We start from the raw sequence: 22,066 nt of genomic DNA, 5'->3' as shown, positions 1-22,066 counted from the left end.
TCTCAAATGCTCCCCCAGGATGCTCCTCCTTTCCAGAAACCTCCCCCCAGGATGCTCGGCTTGGATGCATTCCCGCCAATTCTCACCTCAGCCTGCTCACTCCCCCAGGGGTCTCCTGAGTGTTCCACACCCACCATGCACTCGTGGTCACAGGTCAAGGCTTCCTGTCTTATGTGCAACCCAGTGTCAGCTAGACAGCCTGCACACATGGAGGCAAAACATTGTCAGTCCTGTGTCTTCAATGGATGCACAGCGAATATCCCCTGTATGCAGGCGCTGAGCACATATGATGTGGTGGGATGGATATCAAGCAAGGCCTCACTGAGGGAGAGAAGCTGGTGGGTAGCTGCAAACCCAGTGGGCAGGGGTCCTGACTGTTAGGGGCCCATGGGTGGCTGCCTTGCAGGGGACAGAAGTGAGCATGGCACCAGGGTAGGCAGCCTGCACAGGAAGAGGCAGAGGACTCCCTGCTATGGGACCAAGGACCTAGCACCTACTCACTCCATTGCATCCCAATTCTTCTCTGAGTTGTGGCCCTTCATACTGCAGGGCAAAAAGGCACCAGGTAGCATGCAGAGCCCCTATTGGATTAGCCACACCTGGGAAGACCCACAGGTAGATGTGCTACTCAATGGGGGCAGTTTGTGCTGGCCATGGGGTGGCTGTGCTGGACCATTATACTGGGCCTTTTAAAATGTCACCTGTACCTCTATCTGACAACCCCCTCCTGAAACCTATCCACATTCAGGGCCTATCAAGCATGAGTTGCTCTCAGTGGGAATGATGGGCCCCCAGCACACACAAGTGGGTGGTCAGTCAGGAAGGAGTGAGGGATGGGAACCCGTGTGGAGAGCTCTACAACCTCCCAGACCTTCTGTCTGCACGGGAAGCACAAGGCTGCAGGGAGGGGCTGCTCCCCACCTCAGAGTTTCTAGGGCAGCTGCTGTATACCATCTGGTGGGGCAGTAGGGAGGGTTCCATCTGTACTCTATGTGAGGTGGTGGGAAGGGTTCCATCTGTATTCCATCTGATGGGGCAGTGAGGAGGGAGGGTTTCATCTGTATTCCATCAGGGGCAGTGGTTAGGGTACCATCTGTATTCTATCTGGGGTGGTGAGGAGGTTTCCATCTGCCTTCCATCTGGTGGGGCAGTGGGGAGGGTTCCATGTGCATTCCATCTGGTTGGGTGGTGGGGAGGGTTGCATCTGTATCCCATTGGGGACAGAGGGGAGGGTACCATCTTTACACTATCTGGAGTTGTGGGGAGGGTCCATCTGTATTCCATCCAGGGTGGCAGGGAGTGTTCCATCTATATTCCATCTGGGCGGTGAGGGTGGTTCCATCTGTACTGCATCAGGGGTGGTGGGGAGGGTGCCATCTGTATTCCATGTGGTGGGGGGGTGGGAAGGGTACAATCTATTCTATCTGGGGTGCCAGGGAGGGTTCCATCTGTATTCCATCTGGGGCGGTGGGGAAGGTTCCATCTGTATTCCATCTGGTGGGGTGGTGGGAATGGTGCCATCTGTATTCTATTTGGGAGATGGGGAGGGTTCCATCTGTATTTCTTCTGGGGCAGAAGGGAGGATTCCATCTTTATTCCATCTGGTGGGGGGTTGGAAAGGGTTTCATCTGTATTCCATTTGGGGCAGTGGGGAGGGTTCCAGCTGTATTCCATCTGGTGGGGGGGTGGAAAGGGTTTCATCTGTATTCTACTTGGGGCAGTGGGGAGAGTTCCACCTGTATTCCATCTGGTGGAGTGGTGGGGCAGGTTGCATGTTTATTCCATCTAGGGAAGTGGGGAGGTTACCACCTGTATTCCATCTGGGGTGGTGGGGAGGGTTCCATCTGTATTCCATCTGGGGTGGTGGGGAAGGTTCCATCTATATTCTATCTGGGGTGGTGGGGAGGGTTCCGTCTGTATTCCATCTGGGGTGGATGGGAGGGTTGGCCACCTGGGAAGCAGGGCTGCTCCCATGGACTCCCCTTGGGCATCAGCTGCTGGGGCAGGTCTCTGGTTCACTGCTGACCCCACCAGTGCTTTGTCCAGAGGGACAGTTGGTAGCAAATGTGTGAATGTGCATGTGGAAGGCTCCCAGCTCTCGGGGTTGCAGCCTTGGTTGTTCTTGGAGAGACTAGGGTGGACTCACTGACTGACTGGGTGTGTTGCTGCCTTCTGCAGGAGAACCTGGCATTGGAAACAAGTTTGACTCTTGAACAGGTCTGCAACTGGTTTTCCAATTACTGGCAGTGCCAAGGATCCCTCCCCCTGAGCTTGGAGCAAGCCCTATGAGGACTATCAGGAGATCCCCACGGTGACACCCAGCTTGGGGGCAAGCCTGCATGATCAGGTGAGTGACCAGAGGGCCCAAACTCCTCCTCTTTTAGGGATAAGCTGCTGGCTTCCCACGTGTTTCACACTCACCTGGTGTCATTCAGGATAGGCAGGCAGGGGCAATGTCCTTTGCAAGTTCAGGGGTTTTCCCAGTGAGTAGAGTTCACCATAAGGTATTGGGTCAGTTTGTCATAGGGGGTGAGGTGGCTGCAGCTGTGGCTGGCATCAGATTTCCAATCTCAGAGGCTCATCTGTGGCCACACATTGGCCAGTTGGGGCTGTGGTGGCTACTCTCTTAGAAGCAGCTGTGCAGCCAGGGCTAGTCCTTGGGCAGGAAGAAGGGCCATAGTCAGGCCAGAGGGAGGGTGTCTGTGGATAAATTTGAGGAGGTGAATGAAGTGCTATGGTTTGGGGTGTCCTAGATTCATAAATCTGGATTGTAGGTTGAGACCAAAGGCAGATGGAGTGATAAAGAATGGAAGCAGTAGTAATGGTCTCTTCTACCCACAGGTGTTCTTACCTGTTCAGATACCATCACTCAGCCAGAGAGGACACAGGGTGCTGGGGTATGGCTGAGCCTCCCTTCCTCTGACTTTGCCCTCCTTTCAGCAGGAAACAAGGGAAATAACTCCACTCCATCCCCAGAAGCCACCCCAGAACTGTGGGAGCCTCTGTCTTGGCCCTGGACTTTCCTGGACATGAGACCATCTCAAATCCACTGGCTCCCAGGTACGATTATCTCTATGGCCAGCAGGAACACCTCATGTGTTTAGACCCCACTGGCTCCAGGACCAGGAGAGTAGGGCTGGGAGAGGGCAGTCCCTGACAGCTGAGAGAGAAGGCTGTGCCTTTGGATGGAGGGATACAAGGAGTCCATACGGCCTAGTGGGGGAAGTTTCAAAAAGGAAACAGGGGCTATAGACTTACAAAGAAGAGTGTGGTTCAGTGGTTATTTCTTTTATTTATTTACTGTATTTTGTCTTTTAAAAATCAATGAGTTCATAACACCCAGCGTTTTCTGGGTCCCTCCTCTGCCCTAGGTGCTGTCTCAAAGCCCTACCTCTGAATCTTTTATCTGCTTTCTGTGAGCATGAAGCTGATGTGACATTAGGAATGTGTTGGGAACACAAGAGTTGGCTAGTGGCTGGGCTTGGACCCAAGCAGGGCCCAAACTCTTGACTCTGTCTCCCCATGACTCTGTTCCATGTCTGTCTCCCCTTTCCCCTTAACGTTCTGAAGTCAGCATCTCTCCTAGCTTCCTGGTTGATTCACTTCATACCTGCCCCATGTTGCTGTGACTGTGGCAGTTTCATCTGACTTCCCTGTGCCTCTGTTTTCCCACCTGTGAAGTAGGGCTAGTGATAGGACTTGCAGTGTGGAGTTGCTGCAGATATTATCTGGGCTTAGGCAAAGGTTTTGGAGCCTAGTATGGAAGACAGTGTAAATAATTTTATTCCTTCCTACATGGTGTTCCTTTAATACATACCATTTGTTTACTCCAGTTTTCAGCTTTCACTAATTTTTGCAGTTTTAAGTAATGTAGCAGGGTTCTGCTTATGGTCATTGTAAATACAAGTGCTAATGTGTCCAGATGCTACTGCAGCTATGCCCCTCACTGCACTGGGTGATCCCAGCCCCACAAGTGGGTTTGCCCCACTTGATGATTGAGTTATGCTGAAATGCTGTGAACCCCTCACATCTTTTCAAAGGGGCAGGATGGTGGGAGAGTCAGAATGTTCATCTTGTCTATCAATTAAACCCAGACCCTCTGCCACTGGGAAGAAACTCTTTCCATGGCTATAACAGATTACTGTTAGTCTTGGTTGAAGAAGGTAGGCATTTGGGGGAAGAGCAGGGCAGGATGGAAAGGGTTAAAATGAAAAGACAGTGGGTGGTGCAGCAGTGACTCAGCAGTCAGAGTTCTCCCCTGCCACACCAGAGACCCAGGTTCAAGTCCTGGAGCCTGCCCATGCCAAAAAAAGATGAAAGGACAGTGCTGCTGTCCCTCTGTTCCCCTCCTCCCATGCTACCTGATCTTAGTGGTCACCACCTGCTAGGTAGAGGAAGGGTGAGCCTTTTAGACTCCCCACCTCTCCTCCATCCTCATCACATTAAAAATACCATCATTGTAGTTTCTCTTCTAGTTATTGTTGAGCATTGAATACCTCAAAATACAAGAGAATCTTGCAGCTTCCCACCTTGCAAGGAGGATGCTTGCCCTAAATAATCCTATGAATTAATTCCTTAGTATTCTATGGTTATATCTTGATCTAGATCTAGCAATTATCTATCTATCTATCTATCCAGTGTTTTCTCTTCAGCCTTTGCTTTCCTGGAGTTTCTAATTTCCTTTCTTTTCCTTACATTGTCCGCTTTGGTCACATCCTTATCTTCTTCCATTATTTTGAGTTTTACTCCTGAAGACCTAGCTGCTCCATGCTGTCCTTCTTCCTGTTGCCCTCTGGAAGGTCTCGTAGGCCTGGGGTGGAGGCTCTTTGAAGCTGCTCCTCTGGGCTGTTCCATGGCTTCCTGAATTGCATCTTAAGTTCAGAGTTGTTATCTGTCCTCACAGTTGATTGGTAATTTTGCAGGAACAGAATTCAGACTTGAGAATGTGAACTGAAGGAATTGTGTCATTATTTTGTAGCTTGCAGTGTTGTTGCTGATAAGTCAGATATCTTTCTCATGTTTTTTCCTTAACAGATAACCTATCTTTCTTTCAGAGAGCTTTTAGGTTCTTTTTATTTTAGGTTTGGTGTTCTGAAATTTCACAGTAATGGTCCTGACTGTGGTAATTTTTAATTCATCCTGCTGTTCAGTCTCTTAGTTTAAAAAAGAAGGTCTCATTTAAGCTCAAGACAGTTTATGTCTTTGGACTGGCTGCTTTTTTTCACCTTGGAGATTTATGTTTGTCAATATTTAACAGTGAGGCCAACTTGAGGCCCCATGTCTGTGAGTGGGGATAGTCAGTGTGGACATCAGGCTGGGATTGGGGGATGACAGTCTTCATGCTGGGGGCCAGCAAACATGCAAATAAGTTTTCTCTCTTAATCCTGTGTTGGTTCTTCCAAGACTGTTCTCTCCAGGTTTATAGAATTACCTGCTGACAGTTCTGGAGTTCAAGCCCTGGAATACCTATCTACACATGGCCAGTTTTTAGTCCTCTTGGCTGCTAAAGAAAATACCATGCAATAGGTTGGCATGAACAATAGGAATTGATTGGCTCATGTCATTTTTGTTGAGAAGTCCAAAATCAAGCCATCATCAGGGTGAGGTTTTTCACCTACAAGGTTGTGTCTTTCTTGGATTGACTCCTGGGTGTCCTTAGTCCTTGATTTTTCTCTCACATGGTAATGTATATGGGGGCCTCCCCTGACTTCTCCTTCTTACTCCAGCTTCTGTGGACTTGCAACTTCTAGCTGTTCCCTCTGACTTTCTCTCTGTCTCTCTCCATGACCTTCCCTATAAGGCCTTCTGTACCAGGATTAAAACCCATCCTGATTCACATGGGACACACCTTTTTGAAGTACCCTCATCACAGGGTTGACAGAATGGATTGCATTTGAGAACATGTTTTTCTCGGGTACCAAACTCCAAACCATCACAGCTAGGTACCTGACTCTTTCCCCACCTTGTCTCCTGCCCTGTGCCCCAACTCAACCTCTCCAGCCATGGGACTTCCATCTGCCTCCTGAAACTGCAAAACATGGACATCTCACACCTGTGGTCACCTCACCCCTGATGTTACATATCTATCTGGGCTCATGGCTACTTACTTCTCTTTTTCTTGGAGGGAGAAGATATAACGTGTTCCTCAACTGGGTTTGAACTAGCAATGGTTAGATGAGCACTTAAGCAGTGTTTCTTTTACCTGACAGGGTCTCTGAAGTTTTACAGGAAAGAGAAATCCAAGGAAAGCAAAGTAAAAGTCATAGACCAAAATGTCATGGGGTTTCATCTGATCAGGGCATCTTGCACAGCTGGGCATGATGTTGGTTATTCGCTCTCTGGATGTGAAGGCCAGACAGGGAGGAGGGAATGTAGCATGTCTGGCCATGTGTTTTGCATCAGTCATTTTGTGTCTGAAATCATGGGACTTTGGAATTTCTTACAACCTTGTATACTCAAGGCAGAAATGAACTTTCATTCTCAGCTCACTTCTATGTTAAGTTTCTGTCCATCCAGAACTGTTCATTCCATGACAACTTCTCTTTAGGAATGAAAGGCCCTGTCCAAAACATTTTAAGTAAAGAGAAATTCAACAGGACAGGGTAAGGTCCTCACACCTTGCAACTACTAAGTAAGAACTAGTTAAAACCTAAGGTGCAAGCCTAAAGGCAAAAGGAATTAAAAATAAGGTCACAGGTAAAATGTAAAAGACAAGGGGCTGGTGGCCCAGCTCTGTGAGGAATTAGTCACAATGGAAGCCTGTGATGTCCCTAGTTTCTCATGGGTGATGTTTAGTCCCTGGGGCCAGGTGCTGGCTTGAGGTCTCCAACTTTCCATCACTATACCTGTGACAAAGTAGAATTTGAGGTCAGCAAAATCTAACTTTGTTTTGGCTTCTGGAAGCAAAGACCAACCAGGCAAAAGGTGGCATGGACTGCTGATGGGACCATGTCTTTCTTAAAGAGGCTGAGGCCCCAGCAGGGCTAAGCCTGCTTCCCTGGGCTGGGCCCTCATCCCTGTCCATGCTGGCCTGTCTCTCTGCTCTGAGGTCCTGCTCATGCCAACAGGGGGCTATGGTCTTTTCTGCCAGCAGTGGGTGGTGAAATTTCTTTGCCTACAGGATTTGCTGGCCCTCCCTGGCAGAACCCCTGGAGCCCATATTTGGAGGAGGGTCCAGGCACCAGCAGTGGACAAGAAGACATGCAGATGGTGGCTACCTCATGACACAGTCTCCACTTCAGCCTCCAGAATTCATGCTCCACCAAAGATAATGCCTGAGAGCCCTGGGCCTCTGGTGGCAACCAACAGGCCACAGAGTTGGGTGGTGAGGGCCTGAGAGGGGGCAGCCCAATCCACACACTGGATAGGTCAGCCTTTCTTTGTGGATTTATAGAAATGATAAAGTTCTCCCAAACTCTTCTACAAAAAGGAGAAGCAAACACAGAAGAAACTGTCTTGTGACCTGTGTGTCTAAGGTGTCTTGAAAGGGCCCAAGCTCAATGGCCCTGTTTTTGCTGTGATAACCCTGAGCCCTCAGCCCTCTTTCTGGCATATTCTTTACCCCTCACAAAGGGCCACCTGAGTTTCTTAGCAGCCACAATATCCTGATGTTATATTTTTAAGTTGCACTGTTAAAGGCTCCAGAGGCTCTTGCACATTCCAAGGGTGAGTTTACTGTTGATGGTATTGGAAATAGAGAAAAGATAAACTCACCAGGGCTGGGAAGACATGGCAGGAGACAGATAGACAGACAGGAGGGTGGCACCAAGGTTTGAGAGAGTGTCAAGGTGGCCTAGTGGGGTTCCACCATCTCCCAGCCTCTAGTGGACACCCCATCTTAGACTCACATGTGGGGCCAGCAGGACTGGGTTCCCCAGGATCAAAGTTCTCCTTAATGCTGTGGCAAAAGTGTGGCTGGCTCAGCAGTGCCCAAGAATGACAGGGAACATGATACAGAGGGATAGAGCAGCCCCCTAGATCACAAGCTCTACTTGACAAAATCAGTGACATTGTGAGAAAAACAGCACCACCTGCATGCACTCAGCTTCACCCTTGTCACCAACAGCCTCTTGTGACCATGGATCCCATACATCACTCCACGTGTGTGTCAGCCCCTCTCCCTGGCCATTTCATCCTTTCTTCCCAGTCCTTAGACTCCAGAGCTTCCTTCTCACTCTTACTCTGACCTGGTAACCTTTTTTCCTTCCCCACAATACGATCATATGGAATACAGATGGAACCCACCCCTCTACCCCACCAGATGGAATACCGATGGAAACTTCCTCACCACCCCAGATGGAATGCAAATGGACCACTTCTCACTGCCCCAGATGGAATACATATTGAACCCTCCACACCACCTCAGATGGAATACCGATGGAACCCTCTCCACCGCACCACTAAATGCAATACAGATGGAAACTCCCCATTGCTTAACCAGATGGAATACAGATGGAACACTCCCCACACCCTAGATAGAATACAGATTGAGCCATCCCCACTGCCCCAGATGGAATACCGATGGAACCTTCCCCACGGACCCATATGGAAAACAGATAGAATCTTCACCACCACCCCACATGGAATACACATGGAACTCTCCTCTAAGCCCTACCAAATGGAATGTAGATGGAATCACCCCATTGCACCACTAGATGGAATACAGATGGAACCTTCCACACTACCCAACATGGAATATAGATTGAACCATCCCCACCGCCCCACCAGATGGAATACAGATTGAGCCATCTCCACTCCCCCAGGTGAAGTACTGATGCAACACTCAACACCTACCCCCAGATGGAGTACAAATGAGACCTTCCACACTGTCACAGATGGAATACAGAAAATTCACCTGTCAAAGCCCAATATGGAATACAGAAGTAAGCTTTCCCATGCATTACTAAGTGGAATACTGTTGGAACCCACCTCACAGCCCCAGATAGAATACACATGGTACGTTACCCAAAACCCCAAATGGAATACAGATGGCACCCACACCAGGCACTCACCAGATGGAATACAGATGCAACTCTCAAAATCGTTCTGATGGAATACAAATGAAATCCTGCCCACCACACCAGATGGAATACAGGTAGAAACCTTCCAAAACCCACAGAGGGACTACAGTGGGAATTCACCCTACTGACCCTCCAAATGGAATACAGGCGCAACACTCACCACTGGGTTGATGGAATACCGATGGAACCGACACCACCAAACCATGTGGAATACAGTTGGATCCCTCCCCACTGCCCCATATGGAATACAGATTGAATCTTCGCAACCACCCCACATGGAATACAAATGAAACCCTTCCCAGCGCCCCACGAAAGGAATAAAGATTTAATCTCTCCATGGCACCACCAGATGGAATACAGATGGAACTCACCAGCCCAACCCTGATGGAATACAGATTGAGACATCCCCACTGCCCCAGATGGAATACAGATGCAACCCTTCACAACGGCCCACCAGATGGAATACAGATGGACCCACCCAACAGTCATAGATGGAATACACATGATACCCTGCCCAAAACCCCAGAAGAAATACAGATGGAATCCACACCATGTACTCACCAGATGGAATACAGATGCAAACCTCAAAATCGCTCTGATGCAACACAAGTGGAATTCCTCCCACCACACCAGATGGAATAACATGGTAACCTCCCCAAACCACAAATGGAATACAGACGGAATTCACAGCACTTTCACCCATCAAATGGAATACAGATGCAAACTTCACCTCCGCTTTGATGGAATACAGAGGGAATCCCCAACCGAACGAGATGGAATACAGTTGGGATTTTTCCCACCACGCCAACGGATGGAATATGGATGGACCAATCGAAAGCTTCCAAACAGATGGAATACAGATACAACCCTCCCAAGCACCTACCAGATGGAAAACTGTTACAACTCAACCACAACCCCAAATGGAATCCGATGAACCCCCCCCCCCACTGCACTGTACGGAATACAATTGAATCCTCCAAAAACCCCACATGGAATACACACAGAACACAGCTCACAGCGCCAACAAATACAATGCTACTGGAAACTCCCCCCTGTCCCACCAGATGGAATACAATAGAACCCTCCCGGCCACCGCAAATAGAATAAGATGGAAACATTCACACTGCTCCACCAAATGCCATACAGATGTAGTCTCTCCAGGGCATCAACAGATGGAATACAGATGGAACACACCACCCCAACCCGGATGGAATACAGATCGAGCCATCACTACTGCCGCAGACGGAACCCAAATAAAACACTTCACAAAGCCCCAACTGATGGAATACAGATGGACTGCTCCACACAGCCCGAGATGGAATACCGATGGAACCCTCCCAACTGCCCCATATGGAATACAGATGGAACCTAACACACCAACACCAATGGAATATAGATGGAACCATCTCCACTTCCCCAGGAGAAGTACAGATGTAACACTCACCGCCCACCCCCAGATGGAGTACAGATGAGACCTTCCACACTGTCACAGATGGAATACAGAAAATTCACCCACCAAAGCCCAATATGGAATACAGGAGGAAGCCTTCCTATGCATTGCAAGGTGGAATACTGATGGAACCCACCCCACAGCCCCAGATGGAATACACATGGAACCCTACCCAAAACCCCAAATGGAATACAGATGGAATCCACACCATGCACTCACCAGATGGAATACAGATGCAACTCTCAAAATCGCTCTGATGGAATACAAATGGAATCCTCCACACCATACCAGATGGAATAAAGTTGGAAACATTCCCAAAATCACAGAGGGACTACAGTTGGAATTCCCACCACTGACCCTCCAGATGGAATACAGATGCAATTCTCACTACTGGGTTAATGGAATACAGATGGAGCCCACACCACTGAACCAGGTGGAATACAGTTGGATCCCACCCACTGCCCCATATCGAATACAGATAGAATCTTCGCAACCACCCCACATGGAATACAAATGAAACCCTTCCCACCGCCCTACCCTATGAAATACAGATGTAGTTTCTACACGGCACCACCAGATGGAATACAGATGGAACTCACCACCCCAACCCTGATGGAATACAGATTGAGCCATCCCCACTGCCCCAGATGGAATACAGATGCAACCCTACACAAAGGCCCACCAGATGGAATACAGATGGACCCCACCCAACAGTCCCAGCTGGAATACACATGAAACCCACCCCAAAACCCCAGAAGGAATACAGATGGATCCACAAAACATACTCAGCAGACGGAGTACAGATGCAAACCTCAAAATTGCTCTGATGCAATACAAATAGAATCCTTCTCAGCACACCAGACAGAATATATGTGGAAACCTCCCCAAAAGCACAGATGGAATACAGATGGAATTCACAACACTTTGACCCACCAGATAGAATACAGATGCAACCTTCACCTCCGCTTTGCTGGAATACAGAGGAAATCCCCAACCGATTGAGATGGAATACAGTTGAAATTTTCCCAACCACCCCAACAGATGGAATATGGTCGGACCAATCCCAACCATCCGAACAGATGGAATACAGATGCAACCCTCCCCACTGCACTGTATGGAATATAATTGAATCCTCCAGAAACCCCACTTGGAATACACATGGAACACTCCTCACAGCCCCAAGAAATGCAATGCTGCTGGAAACTCCCCATCGCCCCAACAGATGGAATACAAATAGAACCCTGCCCACCACTGCAAATGGAATACAGATGGAACCATTCACACTGCTCCACCAAATGCAATACAGATGTAATCTCTCCATGGCGCCAACACATGGAATACAGATGGAAACACACCCCAACCCGGATGGAATAGAGATGGAGCCATCACTACTGCCGCAGCCGGAATCCAAATACAGCCCTCCCCAAAGCTCCACCAGATGGAATACAGATGAACCCCTCTACACAGCCCGAGATGGAATACTGATGAATGCCTCCCAACTGCCCCATATGGAATACCGATGGAACCCTCCCCACTGCACCATATGGAATACAATTGAATCCTCCTGAAACCCCACATGGAATACACATGGAACACTCCTCACAGCCCAACAAATGCAATGCTGCTGGAAACTCCCCATCGCCCCAACAGATGGAATACAAATAGAACCCTGCCCACCACTGCAAATGGAATACAGATGGAACCATTCACTGCTCCACCAAATGCAATACAGATGTAATCTCTCCATGGCGCCAACATTGGAATACAGATGGAACACCACCCCAACCTGGATGGAATACAGATCGAGCCATCACTACTGCTGCAGACGGAATCCAAATACAACCTTCGACAAAGTTCCACCAGATGGAATACAGGTGGACCATGGACCCATCCACACAGCCTCAGATGGAATATCGATGAAACCTTCCCAACTGCCACATATGGAATACAGATGGAACCTACCACAACACCAATGGAATACAGATTGAGCCATCTCATCCCCCAGGTGAAGTACTGATGCAACACTCAACACCTACCCCCAGATGGAGTACAAATGAGACCTTCCACACTGTCACAGATGGAATACAGAAAATTCACCTGCCAAAGCCCAATATGGAATACAGAAGTAAGCTTCCCCATGCATTACTAAGTGGAACACTGTTGGAACCCACCTCACAGCCCCAGATAGAATACACATGGTACGTTACCCAAAACCCCAAATGGAATACAGATGGCACCCACACAGGCACTCACCAGATGGAATACAGATGCAACTCTCAAAATCGTTCTGATGGAATACAAATGAAATCCTGCCCACCACACCAGATGGAATACAGGTAGAAACCTTCCAAAACCCACAGAGGGACTACAGTGGGAATTCACCCTACTGACCCTCCAAATGGAATACAGGCGCAACACTCACCACTGGGTTGATGGAATACCGATGGAACCGACCACCAAACCATGTGGAATACAGTTGGATCCCTCCCAACTGCCCCTATGGAATACAGATTGAATCTTCACAACCACCCCACATGGAATACAAATGAAACCCTTCCCAGCGCCCCACGAAAGGAAATAAAGATTTAATCTCTCCATGGCACCACCAGATGGAATACAGATGGAACTCACCAGCCCAACCCTGATGGAATACAGATTGAGACATCCCCACTGCCCCAGATGGAATACAGATGCAACCCTTCACAACGGCCCACCAGATGGAATACAGATGGACCCCACTCAACAGTCATAGCTGGAATACACATGATACCCTGCCCAAAACCCCAGAAGAAATACAGATGGAATCCACACCATGTACTCACCAGATGGAATACAGATGCAAACCTCAAAATCGCTCTGATGCAACACAAGTGGAATTCCTCCCACCACACCAGATGGAATAAACATGGTAACCTCCCCAAACCACAAATGGAATACAGATGGAATTCACAGCACTTTCAACATCAAATGGAATACAGATGCAAACTTCACCTCCGCTTTGATGGAATACAGAGGGAATCCCAAACCGAACGAGATGGAATACAGTTGGGATTTTTCCCACCACGCCAACGGATGGAATATGGATGGACCAATCGAAAGCTTCCAAACAGATGGAATACAGATACAACCCTCCCCAAGCACCTACCAGATGGAAAACTGTTACAACTCAACCACATCCCCAAATGGAATCCCGATGAAACCCCCTCCCCCACTGCACTGTACGGAATACAATTGAATCCTCAAAAAAACACAAGTGGAATACACACAGAACACAGCTCACAGCGCCAACAAATACAATGCTACTGGAAACTCCCCCCTGTCCCACCAGATGGAATACAAATAGAACCCTCCCGACCACCGCAAATACATAAGATGGAAACATTCACACTGCTCCACCAAATGCCATACAGATGTAGTCTCTCCAGGGCATCAACAGATGGAATACAGATGGAACACACCACCCCAACCCGGATGGAATACAGATCGAGCCATCACTACTGCCGCAGACGGAACCCAAATACAACACTTCACAAAGCCCCAACTGATGGAATACAGATGGACTGCTCCACACAGCCCGAGATGGAATACCGAGGAACCCTCCCAACTGCCCCATATGGAATACAGATGGAACCTAACACACCAACACCAATGGAATATAGATTGAACCATCTCCCTCCCCCAGGTGAAGTACAGATGCAACACTCACCGCCCACCCCAGATGGAGTACAGATGAGACCTTCCACACTGTCACAGATGGAATACAGAAAATTCACCCACAAAGCCCAATATGGAATACAGGAGGAAGCCTCCCTATGCATTACAAGGTGGAATACTGATGGAACCCACCCTACAGCCCCAGATGGAATACACATGGAACGCTACCCAAAACCCCAAATGGAATACAGATGGAATCCAAACCAGGCACTCACCAGACGGAATACAGATGCAACTCTCAAAATCCCTCTGATGGAATACAAATGGAATCCTCCACACCATACCAGATGGAATAAAGTTGGAAACATTCCCAAAATCACAGAGGGACTACAGTTGGAATCACACCACTGACCCTCCAGATGGAATACAGATGCAACCTCACCACTGGGTTATGGAATACAGATGGACCCCACACCACTGAACCATGTGGATAGAGTTGGATCCCACCCACTGCCCCATACGGAAACAGATTGAATCTTCGCAACTACCCCACATGGCATACAAAAGAAACCCTTCCCACCGCCCCACCAAATGAAATACAGATGTAATCGCTGCATGGCACCACCAGATGGAATACAGATGGAACTCACCACCCCAAACCTGATGGAATACAGATTGAGCCATCCCCACTGCCCCAGATGGAATGCAGATGCAACCCTACACAAAGGCCCACCAGATGGAATACAGATGGACCCCACCCAACATCCCAGCTGGAATACACATGAAACCCACCCCAAAACTCCAGAAGGAATACAGATGGATCCACAAAACATACTCAGCAGACGGAATACAGATGCAAACCTCAAAATCGCTCTGATGCAATACAAGTGGAATTCTTCCCACCATACCGGATGGAATACACGTGGAAACTTCCCAAAAGCACAGATGGAATACAGATGGAATTCATACCACTTTGACCCATCAGATAGAATACAGATGCAACCTTCATCTTCACTTTGATGGAATACAGAGGGCATCCCCAACATAACGAGAGGGAATGCAGATGGAATTTTCCCGACAGCCCCAACAGATGGATATAGGTGGATGAATCCCAACCGTCCAAACATATGGAATAGAGATGCAACCTTCCCACACACGTACAAGATGGAAAACTGTTGGACCCCACTCACACCCACAAATGGAATACCGATGGAACCTCCCCACTGCACGTATGGAATATAATTGAATCCTCCAGAAACCCACTTGGAATACACATGGAACACTCCTCACAGCCCAAGAAATGCAATGCTGCTGGAAACTCCCCATCGCCCCAACAGATGGAATACAAATAGAACCCTGCCCACCACTGCAAATGGAATACAGATGGAACCATTCACACTGCTCCACCAAATGCAATACAGATGTAATCTCTCCATGGCGCCAACACATGGAATACAGATGGAACACACCACCCAACCCGGATGGAATAGAGATGGAGCCATCACTACTGCCGCAGCCGGAATCCAAATACAGCCCTCCCCAAAGCTCCACCAGATGGAATACAGATGAACCCCTCTACACAGCCGAGATGGAATACTGATGATACTCCCAACTGCCCCATATGGAATACCGATGGAACCCTCCCCACTGCACATATGGAATACAATTGAATCCTCCTGAAACCCCACATGGAATACACATGGAACATCCTCACAGCCCCAACAAATGCAATGCTGCTGGAAACTCCCCATCGCCCCAACAGATGGATACAAATAGAACCCTGCCCACCACTGCAAATGGAATACAGATGGAACCATTCACATGCTCCACCAAATGCAATACAGATGTAATCTCTCCATGGCGCCAACACTTGGAAGACAGATGGAACACACCACCCCAACCCGGATGGAATACAGATCGAGCCATCACTACTGCTGCAGACGGAATCCAAATACAACCCTCCCCAAAGTTCCACCAGATGGAATACAGGTGGACCATGGACCCATCCACACAGCCTCAGATGGAATATCGATGAAACCTTCCCAACTGCCACATATGGAATACAGATGGAACCTACCACACCAACACCAATGGAATACAGATTGAGCCATCTCCACTCCCCCAGGTGAAGTACTGATGCAACACTCAACACCTACCCCCAGATGGAGTACAAATGAGACCTTCCACACTGTCACAGATGGAATACAGAAAATTCACCTGCCAAAGCCCATATGGAATACAGAAGTAAGCTTCCCATGCATTACTAAGTGGAACACTGTTGGAACCCACCTCACAGCCCCAGATAGAATACACATGGTACGTTACCCAAAACCCCAAATGGAATACAGATGCAACCCTTCACAAAGGCCCACCAGATGGAATACAGATGCAACTCTCAAAATCGTTCTGATGGAATACAAATGAAATCCTGCCCACCACACCAGATGGAATACAGGTAGAAACCTTCCAAAACCCACAGAGGGACTACAGTGGGAATTCACCCTACTGACCCTCCAAATGGAATACAGGCGCAACACTCACCACTGGGTTGATGGAATACCGATGGAACCGACACCAACAAATCATGTGGAATACAGTTGGATCCCTCCCCACTGCCCCATATGGAATAGAGATTGAATCTTCGCAACCACCCCACATGGAATACAAATGAAACCCTTCCCAGCGCCCACGAAAGGAAATAAAGATTTAATCTCTCATGGCACCACCAGATGGAATACAGATGGAACTCACCAGCCCAACCCTGATGGAATACAGATTGAGACATCCCCACTGCCCCAGATGGAATACAGATGCAACCCTTCACAACGGCCCACCAGATGGAATACAGATGGACCCCACTCAACAGTCATAGCTGGAATACACATGATACCCTGCCCAAAACCCCAGAAGAAATACAGATGGAATCCACACCATGTACTACCAGATGGAATACAGATGCAAACCTCAAAACCGCTTGATGCAACACAAGTGGAATTCCTCCCACCACACCAGATGGAATAAACATGGTAACCTCCCAAACCACAAATGGAATACAGATGGAATTCACAGCACTTTCACCCATCAAATGGAATACAGATGCAAACTTCACCTCCGCTTGATGGAATACAGAGGGAATCCCCAACCGAACGAGATGGAATACAGTTGGGATTTTTCCCACACGCCAACGGATGGAATATGGATGGACCAATCGAAAGCTTCCAAACAGATGGAATACGATACAACCCTCCCAAGCACCTACCAGATGGAAAACTGTTACAACTCAACCACAACCCCAAATGGAATCCGATGAAACCCCCCCCCCACTGCACTGTACGGAATACAATTGAATCCTCCAAAAACCCCACATGGAATACACACAGAACACAGCTCACAGCGCCAACAAATACAATGCTACTGGAAACTCCCCCCTGTCCCACCAGATGGAATACAAATAGAACCCTCCCGACCACCGCAAATAGAATAGGATGGAACCATTCACACTGCTCCACCAAATGCAATACAGATGTAATCTCTCCATGGCGCCAACAGATGGAATACAGATGGAACACACCACCCCAACCCGGATGGAATACACATTGAGCCCTCACTACTGCCACAGACGAAATCCAAATACAACCATCCTCAAAGCCGCACCAGATGGAATACAGATGGACTGCTCCACACAGCCCGAGATGGAATACCGATGGAACCCTCCCAAAGGCCCCATATGGAGTACAGATGGAACCTATCACACCAACACCAATGGAATATAGATTGAACCATCTCCACTCCCCCAGGTGAAGTACAGATGCAACACTCACCGCCCACCCCTAGATGGAGTACAGATGATAACTTCCACACTGTCACAGATGGAATACAGAAAATTCACCCACCAAAGCCCAGTATGGAATACAGGAGGAAGCCTCCCTATGCATTACAAGGTGGAATACTGATGGAACCCACCCCACAGCCCCAGATGGAATACCATGGAACCCTATCCAAAACCCCAAATGGAATACAGATGGAATCCAAACCAGGCACTCACAGACGGAATACAGATGCAACTCTCAAAATCCCTTGATGGAATACAAATGGAATCCTCCACACCATACCAGATGGAATAAAGTTGGAAACATTCCCAAAATCACAGAGGGACTACAGTTGGAATTCCACCACTGACCTCCAGATGGAATACAGATGCAACCCTCACCACCGGGTTGATGGATTGCAGATGGACCCCACACCACTGAACCATGTGGAATAGAGTTGGATCCCACCCACTGCCCCATACGGAAAACAGATTGAATCTTCGCAACTACCCCACATGGAATACAAAGAAACCCTTCCACCGCCCCAAATGAAATACAGATGTAATCGCTGCATGGCACACCAGATGGAATACAGATGGAACTCACCACCCCAAACCTGATGGAATACAGATTGAGCCATCCCACTGCCCAGATGGAATGCAGATGCAACCCTACACAAAGGCCACAGATGGAATACAGATGGACCCCACCCAACATCCCAGCTGGAATACACATGAAACCCACCCAAAACTCCAGAAGGAATACAGATGGATCCACAAAACATACTCAGCAGACGGAATACAGATGCAAACCTCAAAATCGCTCTGATGCAATACAAGTGGAATTTTCCACCATACCGGATGGAATACACGTGGAAACTTCCCCAAAAGCACAGATGGAATACAGATGGAATTCATACCCTTTGACATCAGATAGAATACAGATGCAACCTTCATCTTCACTTTGATGGAATACAGAGGGCATCCCAACATAACGAGAGGAATGCAGATGGAATTTTTCGACAGCCCAACAGATGGATATAGGTGGATGAATCCCAACCGTCCAAACATATGGAATAGAGATGCAACCTTCCCCACACACGTACAAGATGGAAAACTGTTGGACCCCACTCACACCCACAAATGGAATACCGATGGAACCCTCCCACTGCACCGTATGGAATATAATTGAATCCTCCAGAAACCCCACTTGGAATACACATGGAACACTCCTCACAGCCCCAAGAAATGCAATGCTGCTGGAAACTCCCCATCGCCCAACAGATGGAATACAAATAGAACCTGCCCACCACTGCAAATGGAATACAGATGGAACCATCACACTGCTCACAAATGCAATACAGATGTAATTCTCCATGGCGCCAACACATGGAATACAGATGGAACACACCACCCCAACCCGGATGGAATAGAGATGGAGCCATCACTACTGCCGCAGCCGGAATCCAAATACAGCCCTACCCAAGCTCCACCAGATGTAATACAGATGAACCTCTACACAGCCCGAGATGGAATACTGATGAATGCCTCCCAACTGCCCCATATGGAATACCGATGGAACCCTCCCACTGCACCATATGGAATACAATTGAATCCTACTGAAACCCCACATGGAATACACATGGAACACTCCTCACAGCCCCAACAAATGCAATGCTGCTGGAAATCCCCATCGCCCCAACAGATGGAATACAAATAGAACCCTGCCACCACTGCAAATGGAATACAGATGGAACCATTCACACTGATCCACCAAATGCAATACAGATGTAATCTCTCCATGGCGCCAACACTTGGAAGACAGATGGAACACACCACCCCAACCCGGATGGAATACAGATCGAGCCATCACTATGCTGCAGACGGAATCCAAATACAACCCTCCCCAAAGTTCCACCAGATGGAATACAGGGGACCATGGACCCATCCACACAGCCTCAGATGGAATATCGATGAAACCTTCCAACTGCCACATATGGAATACAGATGGAACCTACCACACCAACCCAATGGAATACAGATTGAACCATCTCCACTCCCCCAGGTGAAGTACTGATGCAACACTCAACACCTACCCCAGATGAAGTACAAATGAGCCTTCCACACTGTCACAGATGGATACAGAAAATTCACTGCCAAAGCCCAATATGGAATACAGAAGTAAGCTTCCCATGCATTACTAAGTGGAACACTGTTGGAACCCACCTCACAGCCCCAGATAGAATACACATGGTACGTTACCCAAAACCCAAATGGAATACAGATGGCACCACACCAGGCACACCAGATGGAATACAGATGCAACTCTCAAAATCGTTCTGATGGATAAAATGAAATCCTGCCCACCACACAGATGGAATACAGGTAGAAACCTTCCAAAACCCACAGAGGGACTACAGTGGGAATTCACCTACTGACCCTCCAAATGGAATACAGGCGCAACACTCACACTGGGTTGATGGAATACCGATGGAACCGACACCACCAAACCATGTGGAATACAGTTGGATCCCTCCCACTGCCTATATGGAATACAGATTGAATCTTCGCAACCACCCACATGGAATACAAATGAAACCCTTCCCAGCGCCCCACGAAAGGAATAAAGATTTAATCTCTCATGGCACCACAGATGGAATACAGATGGAACTCACCAGCCCAACCCTGATGGAATACAGATTGAGACATCCCCACTGCCCCAGATGGAATACAGATGCAACCCTTCACAACGGCCCACCAGATGGAATACAGATGGACCCCACCCAACAGTCATAGCTGGAATACACATGATACCCTGCCCAAAACCCCAGAAGAAATACAGATGGAATCCACACATGTACTCACCAGATGGAATACAGATGCAAACTCAAAATCGCTCTGATGCAACACAAGTGGAATTCCCACCACACCAGATGGAATAAACATGGTAACCTCCCCAAACCACAAATGGAATACAGATGGAATTCACAGCACTTTCACCCATCAAATGGAATACAGATGCAAACTTCACCTCCGTTTGATGGAATACAGAGGGAATCCCCAACCGAACGAGATGGAATACAGTTGGGATTTTTCCCACCACGCCAACGGATGGAATATGGATGGACAATCGAAAGCTTCCAAAAGATGGAATAAGATAAACCCTCCCAAGCACCTACAGATGGAAAACTGTTACAACTCAACCACAACCCAAATGGAATCCGATGAAACCCCCCCCCCACTGCACTGTACGGAATACAATTGAATCCTCCAAAAACCCACATGGAATACACACAGAACACAGCTCACAGCGCCAACAAATACAATGCTACTGGAAACTCCCCCCTGTCCCACCAGATGGAATACAAATAGAACCCTCCCGACCACCGCAAATAGAATAAGATGGAACCATTCACTGCCACCAAATGCCATACAGATGTAGTCTCTCCAGGGCGTCACAGATGGAATACAGATGGAACACACCACCCCAACCCGGTGGAATACAGATCGAGCCATCACTACTGCCGCAGACGGAACCCAAATACAACACTTCACAAAGCCCCAACTGATGGAATACAGATGGACTGCTCACACAGCCGATAGAATACCGAGGAACCCTCCCAACTGCCCCATATGGAATACAGATGGAACCTAACACAAACACCATGGAATATAGATTAAACCATCTACGCTCCCCAGGAGAAGTACAGATGTAACACTCACCGCCCACCCCCAGATGGAGTACAGATGAGACCTTCCACACTGTCACAGATGGAATACAGAAAATTCACCCACCAAGTCCAATATGGAATACAGGAGGAAGCCTTCCTATGCATTGCAAGGTGGAATACTGATGGAACCCACCCCACAGCCCCAGATGGAATACACATGCAACCCTACCCATAACTCGAAATAGAATACAGATGGAATCCAACCAGGTACTCACCAGATGGAATACAGATGCAACTCTCAAAATCGCTCTGATGCAATACAAATGGAATCCTCCACACCACACCAGATGGAATAAAGTTGGAAACATTCCCAAAATCACAGAGGGACTACAGTTGGAATTCACACCACTGACCCTCCAGAGGAATACAGATGCAATTCTCACTACTGGGTTAATGGATACAG

At 48.2% G+C, this 22,066-nt stretch overlaps 1 protein-coding gene across 38 annotated transcripts in view; it reads left to right on the top strand.

The window, feature by feature from the left end:
* The window catches only part of LOC143647089 (anomalous homeobox protein-like), a 343,658-nt gene that overhangs the window by 60,935 nt on the left and 260,657 nt on the right, over positions 1-22,066 (top strand). For 14 of the 38 annotated variants that reach the window (XM_077116749.1, XM_077116724.1, XM_077116758.1 and 11 more), the window contains 2 exons: positions 2,179-2,347; positions 2,941-3,060. The exons of 18 other annotated variants lie outside the window; for them this stretch is intronic. Coding sequence is in view for 3 of the 20 variants with exons in the window: in XM_077116742.1 (XP_076972857.1) it covers positions 2,179-2,213 (35 nt within the window). In the remaining 17 variants the exon portion in view is untranslated. 6 more of the 38 variants (XM_077116717.1, XM_077116738.1, XR_013157830.1 and 3 more) reach the window with 5 other exon arrangements.

This window comes from Tamandua tetradactyla, chromosome 9 (assembly GCF_023851605.1).
Source record: "Tamandua tetradactyla isolate mTamTet1 chromosome 9, mTamTet1.pri, whole genome shotgun sequence".
Taxonomy (NCBI): Eukaryota; Metazoa; Chordata; class Mammalia; order Pilosa; family Myrmecophagidae; genus Tamandua; species Tamandua tetradactyla.
The sequence above is the reverse complement of the archived record's forward strand: the minus strand, read 5'-3'. Positions and strand labels throughout refer to the sequence as shown.